This window comes from Cryptomeria japonica, chromosome 4 (assembly GCF_030272615.1).
Source record: "Cryptomeria japonica chromosome 4, Sugi_1.0, whole genome shotgun sequence".
Classification (NCBI taxonomy): Eukaryota; Viridiplantae; Streptophyta; class Pinopsida; order Cupressales; family Cupressaceae; genus Cryptomeria; species Cryptomeria japonica.
This window is the reverse complement of record NC_081408.1, coordinates 655,176,522-655,183,991: the sequence shown is the minus strand read 5'-3', so window position 1 is coordinate 655,183,991 and position 7,470 is coordinate 655,176,522. Positions and strand designations below refer to the sequence as shown.

The 7,470-nt window shown below is 32.7% G+C and overlaps 1 protein-coding gene across 1 annotated transcript; it reads left to right on the top strand.

Annotated features, from left to right (window-relative positions):
- The first annotated feature begins 5,686 nt into the window (after nt 1–5,686).
- LOC131053568 (vacuolar iron transporter homolog 3-like) lies at nt 5,687–6,463 on the top strand. Its single transcript, XM_057988191.2, has 2 exons — nt 5,687–6,096; nt 6,157–6,463. The coding sequence occupies exons 1-2, from the start codon at nt 5,687–5,689 to the stop codon at nt 6,461–6,463; spliced, it is 717 nt and encodes a 238-aa protein (XP_057844174.2).
- Nucleotides 6,464–7,470: the final 1,007 nt, after the last annotated feature.

Here is a 7,470-nt window from a genome sequence, read left to right as displayed (position 1 = left end):
GGTAAAACAAATCTTTAGGAAAATGAAAAAAAATGAATTATAATATTATTATCCATTCTAATAAACATTTAATATAAACACCTCCAAATAAATACAGTAAAAAATCTTATAAATAAATATGTTTCAAATATCAACACTAATAATTTTTTATTTATTTAATATTTTTAATATGTTGTTTTCTATAAAATTTCCGCATCACTAACAAGAAAAATATATTCGACCATGTCAATCATTTAATAAGTCAGCTGTAATTTCGACCGAATCTATTCTTAGTTCCTGCGGTGCCGGCAGGATACTATATCATCCGTTTGATGCATTTATTATTTTAAGCCATCCAATCATACTAATGTATTTTTGAACTCCCTATTTTTTTTCAAATGTTTTGATTTTAAACAAATTTAATAATTAGTATAAAATTATTTATCCTAATTTCCATTGGACACTGCTGCTAATTTTATTTATAAAAAATATAACTTAAATCTAAGTAGAGACTTCCGGAAACTATGAAACTTCTGGAAACATCTTTTGGAAACATCTTCTTTCTCAGGGATCAGAAGTATCAAGGGCCGCGGACCATAATCTTGCCGCCCGTTTGAGTTTCCTGTCGCATTTGCCGTCGTTCAGCGGGGATTTTGCCAGTTCCAGGTGCTCTTCCAAGAACCTCGCAAAGCAGATCCGCTGTTAAACAAAATCCATTTAACCAAAATCCATTTATTCAGCATGCACTTATTCAGGGGAACAAAGGCAACTTCTGTAAGAGAATAATTATAAGGCGAAATAAGAGGGAAAATGAATAGGAAAAAAACCCTAACCCTGAATTTAAATCCCTTGTGCAGCAAGTTTTTCAATTGTTTTCAAAATTAGAGCTCAAGCACGTCATCGATCCAAATTTTTCTAGCACAGGCTGAAGGCTTGAATCCAACCATTAAAAAACAGAGAAAAAGAATTCAGAAAAGAATTTGCCCTATCTCAAAATTTTATCTATTTTATATCGAGGTCATAAATTCAAGCCTTCAGTCCTGCGAAGGAAAATTGTAGATTGAAACTCCCCAGAATTTAATGCACCTAAAACATAAGCGTTGAAATTCAGAAGTGTTTAAGCTTATCAGGATGGCTTGATTCCGCCATATTCCTGTCCTTATCAGTTTTTTCCCGTCAGCAACATAAATCATCTCGTTTGCCCTAATTGCAAGGATTCGTTTTGAAATAATTTGTTCTCATATCAAATTCTAAGTGATCAGTGAGAAGGAAAAAAATGTTTATTAGTTCCTGCCGGCGAATAGAGATGTATGGAGCTCCTACTCCCCGGATTCCTGACCCGATGGAGCCGTATAGTATGGACCAGGCTACAGGTCGACAACGAGTTTATCAAGCCTGGAAAGGAAGTAATGTAAGTAAATTTTTGTAATAACTTCTGTTAACTTTATTTGTCAGTGTTTGGGTTTTCTGCCATATTTGTGGAATCAGACAAATGTTTTCAAACGGTTTCGCCGGATACAAATACAAAGGTGTCATCGAGATGATAAGTTGCCTATGTAGTTAAATTCAGGGAGGGAATAAGGGTTTTTGATATTTGTTTGGATTTGTACGGTCATTTTGTTGTTATCCTCGGTTTATTCAAAATCCATGGCAACTCGAATCGTATTACTGATAGCTACAAATCTGCATCTTAAGACTAAACCAAGATCCTCAATGAGGCACCAGGCACCTACAACAGTTTTATTTTTCTGACCTTTTAAATCTCATCTCCAGCAGAGTTTTAAATTTCGCTTGCAAATTTGCAATAGAATACGCCATTGCATCTTGTCTAGGTTGAAATTTTGCAGTTTTTTAATTTAATGTAATACTTAGGTTGACTGTCCAGTGTGATAGTTGCATAGGTGAATTTTTCTACATTTTGTGGTATGGAGCAATTGGAGCTATGTAGCAGCGGAGAATGTGGTCCAGCTATATTTGGCAAGGCATTAGATTTTCTGCAGTATTATTCATTGGATTTGGGGTGAATGAATGGCTATGAGAAGAAAGAAGAATTGGCTGATCCAGTCCTCTCTGTTACTGTATTAGGGTGAGGTTCCATCAATGCGGCTATGGCTCCCAATTGTGTTGTCCATAGTCCCACAAGATCTTGTTTAATGTAAATAGATATTATGGAAATATAAGTTGGTCTCTTCTGCAAAAAAATAATTGTTCTAAGAAAGTATTGGCTTCAATATCTATGGAACAACATTTGCTAGTGGTTTCTTAGAGTTTTCTAGAAATTAATGGGGAAATTCTTTTAGTTCCAGGAATATTGGATTCACTCTCTATGGAACAACTCTATTTTTTTAGTTTTTTGGTATTGTTTGATAACTTTTTGGTTTGAAGCATATTGTTTACAATATCGACAAATTAAAAGTCCTTTTATCATCTTAGGTTGAGGTGATACATCAAAATAGTTTCTAGTTGAAACCCCTCAAGTTTGTGAGCTTCAAGCATAGACCATCCTTTGTTAATGTAAAGAATGACAGTAAGCAAAAACATGAATAGTTATGATGAAAAATTATCTTTGAAACTCGTTTCTTTCAAGCATAAATAGTGTACATCGACGCTATTCTGTGTTAGAGAATACTCCATGATTCTCCATGGATCATGTTGACTTCTCATAACATAGGACAATGTGGTATTAGGAATGAGCTATAACAGAGCAAATGAATTTATTCTTCATCAAACAAAAGCTAGACTATCACCACTTCCCTAAAACAATCAAAATATATCGTTATTTGTACTATATGTTCTCTATACTCCTAAGTGTTTCACCAAATATCTCTGGTTTTTATAAGTGTTATTTTTAACTTCAATTTAACGTGCCATTTTCATTTCACCTGCAACCTCAATTTAGCTACAGCTCCATTATTCTTTGGGGCCTCATATTACGTCAATAGTATATGATGAATAAAAATTGTACTTTTTATTTAAAACTTGTTTCTACTCTCCTCCTATTTCATTAAGAAAAAATGAAATTAGCAATGTTCACTTGCCCTATGCCCATAACTCCAATATATTCATGGTTTCATCATTTTAGAATGTCCTCGGGCTTCAAACCAAGTTTTTAAGCTTTACAATTGTAGTTCAAATGTGCTACATGAAAAATAACAACACAAATAAAAAATTAATTGCTTTTACTACTACAAATCAACTTTTAACTTTTCGGCAAGAACTTGACGCTTTGCGTCTCTTGTTAAATAAAAGCAATCATTTCAAAATATTTATGATGCGTGTAATGAGAGAATTTTAAATATGGTGGCATCTCGTAATAAAATGAAGGTATCTTGTTCTATTCCTCGAATCCAATTCTATCTCTTTAACATTTACCTCACCCTTAGCTAATGATGTTTAATTTGCAAATATGTTTTATTTAAATCTAAAGTTTTCTTATTATTTATTTATTAAGAATAAGGTTGAGGTAGAATAATTTTAAGCTAGTGATAATCGATGTAATTTGATGTTAATGTTTACGTGATTTGATGTTTAAAAAATAAGGTGAAGTCGAGTTTAAGTAAATTTCATTTATCTTTATAGACAAAAAGATGCACACGAGATTTTTAAAGATAAAAAGAATGACAGGGAATCAAACTAAGTTCTAGAAAGGTTTCATGTATCCTCTTATTAGAAAAAACGAAAAAATAAAAAGATAAAAAGATAAAAAGAATGGCAAGAAATCAAACTTATGATGTTTATCCTCCAACAAAATAAAAAAGTGAATAAATGCTTCAAAAAGAATTTTATCATTTTAAAATAAATCAAATTATTTACCATTTTTCTAGGAAGATTAAATAATAGACTAATTAACAAATAATATTTTTTTTAAATAAATGACCTAAAGCCCCTAAATAATTAAGTAAGACATTTATCCTCCAATAAAAATGACCATAATTCTATTTGATTAAATCATTTTTTAAGATTTTACTATATATTTTAATGATTTATTTTTAAATTATTGTTAAACTCTTTTGAAAGGTTCTCAACTCTTGTACATGAAACCAATGCAAGTATTGTTATGACAAACAACTAGCTATACAACCAACAATATCTAATTACTTTCTTGTTCTATTCTTCCACCTTTATTTGCAATACATTTAGTACCATCTAACTTCTTCCTTTCCTCATGGTTCCATCCCTCCATAAGTGCAAACCACATCATAACACAAATACTAAGATACTATTAAACAATTTATTTTAATATTAATCATTTCATTAAAAAAATAGAAAAATGACACTTAAAAATTTTTGAGCATGCCTCAGTGCCACTAGACAAATAGGTCTACTTCCTTTTAAAAAAGGATAAATATAATCATTTAGTTGAACTTATAAAACCGCTATAGAAAGTTATAATTGTATAATAAATCAATCAATGATTTTAATGACATCTATGAAACTAAATAACCTAACAAATAAAAAATGCAACAATTCAAAATTTTATTGATTAATGTGGAGAAGCATTGTATAATGATGAGGGGTGGAATGTTATGACATAAGTGTTTTAATAAAAACTCTTACTTTCTACTTTGAATTTGATAGTCATTTATGATCAATATAAAAAAAATGATATTTAAGAAACATATAAGTAAATTAAATATTTTCTAAGTAAAATAAAAATAACTTTTAATTAAATAAAATAGTTTCAAATTGATATCTTGGATATTTTTTAGATATCTATATTAGTTAAATAAATCATTTTAAACTTTATTCTCATGGGAAAACTATTAGAATATAAAATGATATCGAATGAGGTCACAAACATGGGTTGGAGGGCATGCCATGCCAACATCAAAAGAAGATGACGTCACAAACATGGGGTCGAAGTGCTTGTCGTGCCAATATCATTGGTCAAATGGGGATGAGAGCACAAACATGGGGCTAGAGGGCGTTTCATGCCAACGTCACCTGTCAAATGGAGATGAGATCACAAATGTGGGGTTGGAAGGTGTGTTGTGTCAACGTAACCGATCATGTTAGAAAGTTTATCAAACACACACACATATGTATATCTAAATATGTGTGTGATTTCTAAAATCCTTCTAAGATAAATCTTATTATTGAATTATCTTGGAAGGATTTTAGAAATCAAATATCAAAAAGTATGATGATCAGGATCTTTGGTTGATTGGGATCTTTGGTTTCTTGGTGAAGTTGAATGGGCTTTAATGATCAAGTCTTGTTGAGTGCAAGATTCTAAAATCATAAGAGATGAGATTGTAGAATTTGACAAAAATAGATATCTCAATAATATACATTTTAATTTTCTAAAACAAAAGATCTCTCGACATTTTGTATATATGGAATTTTTATAAAGATATTTTTTTGTATAAATATAATCATAAAAATGTACATCGAATACGGTTACCGTGGACAGTTTAGAATTCATCATAAAAATATTCCCATTTTAACGGAAACCCATGGAAACAACAAAACAAAAAAGTGTAAAGAAAGAGAATGCGTCCTCGGCGTGTACACCACGCGCTTCGACTAAACTTTTTGACTCACTCCAAATCTTCCGCCCTTCCAAATCCTCGGTTTTCTCTCTTGTGGATCATCTCTATGCCTCAATTTTGTCTTCACTCCTCCTCAAAACCGCATAATCTCTACACTAAATACCCATACAATGAAATCCCAATGAACACAACCGACCAGAAGCCCAAAAAACGCAATGGAATCCAAGCAAGTAACAAAGGAAGGCGAAGCAAGAGTTGCAGAGCCATCACCAGCTTCTGAAAACAAAAGCGTTGCAATTTCAATGCCTAACGAGAAGGAAGAGCAGTTAAAAGAAGATAAAGAGTCTTCAAATGATTCCCAAATCGGGCAGGGGCTTCGTGCCGCCGTATTGGGAGCAAATGACGGGCTGCTCACCACCGCCTCGCTAATGATGGGAGTCAGCGCAGTCAATCCCAAATTTATGATTTTATCGGGGCTTGCAGCCCTCATAGCAGGAGCCTGCAGCATGGCCATTGGAGAATTCGTTTCTGTGCAAACCCAACGGGACGTCGAAATCTCAATCTTGAGAAAAAGAAAGATCAACAAAGATGGAACGGAAGCCCAGAAGCCCGAATCCTCACCATTGTCTTTCTCTGGAGAAACCCAAAAGAAAGTTTTTTCTTTTTCTCCAAAGTCCATTACCAGTAGTGAAAGAGACGCTCTCCCGAATCCTCTTCTGGCGGCTTGCTCATCGGCTCTTGCATTTTCTGTGGGAGCATTTCTTCCTTTGATCTCTGCAGCCTTCATTGAAGATTATAATGTTAGAGTTGGAGTGCTTGCAGGTGTTTCTAGCTTGGCACTTTTTATGTTTGGGGTGGTGGGTGCTTACTTTGGCCGAGCTTCTCTAGTGAAAGGAGGACTCAGAGTGCTCATTGGAGGATGGATTGCCATGTCTGTGACTTATGGATTGTTGAAGCTTCTTCAACGTACTGAAGTGGCAGATGATGTGTAGATTAATGAGCCGCCATTTTTATGTTCTTGTTTTTCTTAGGATCTGTTGTTTTATAAATTCATAGGTGGGTTTTGTTATAAAATGTGTCTTCTCAGCAGGAGATCGTTTGAAGCCCAAGGAAAATTGAAAACTCAGTGGAACAGTTAGTGTTGGACTGTAAGTAAGATTTAGATAGTTCTGGAGAATGGAATATAAGAACAAGCGTGCAAAATTTGCGAGGCACACACGTCTGTACTTTTTTCATGTTATGGTAAGAAACTCGACGTTGTGTGAAAATAATGTACGCCCAAGTGAATGATTTATCTTGATGTTGTTTGGGATGATTACAAAATATAAGTTTAATGTATTATATATTTATCTTCTTGTTAGTGGTGGTGGTTGTACATGAGTAGAAATGAAGATTGTAAAATTAAAATAGTTTTTTGTTCAATAATATGATGCTTTTGTTTTTGTCAATTTAGTTTTTCTTAATTTTTTTTAGTTTATATTATTGAAAAAAAACTAAGAAAAAGAGTCATATTATTGAGTGGAATATATTTTTTAGTGAGTGAAATATATTTTTTTTTGTAGTGGAAAGAGAAACCATCATGTTCAACCTAGAAACTCAACTAATCACTACCACTGCAAACTTGAACACATATCTAATGATCTATCATGTTTTGTCCAAGTTACTAGCCATGTCAAAGTCAACAATTCCTTGTAGTTGTGCATATTTTTCTCTAACCTCAAAACATAATGTGATGTTCCTTTCAAGTATCTTAAAATCCATTTACAACCTCTCAATGGATCTTTTCTAGATTACTCATATATCGTCTGAATACTCTTATTACAATAGAAATGTTAGGTCTTGTATAGACCATTGCATACATAAGGATCCCAACAACAAAAATAATAATACACTTTTTCCATGTACACTTTTTCTTCTAGTGTATCTTAAGACACCTCTTAAAATATAATTTTAGTCATCAACTAGAGGTGATCTTATTACCTTTACATTTTTCATACTA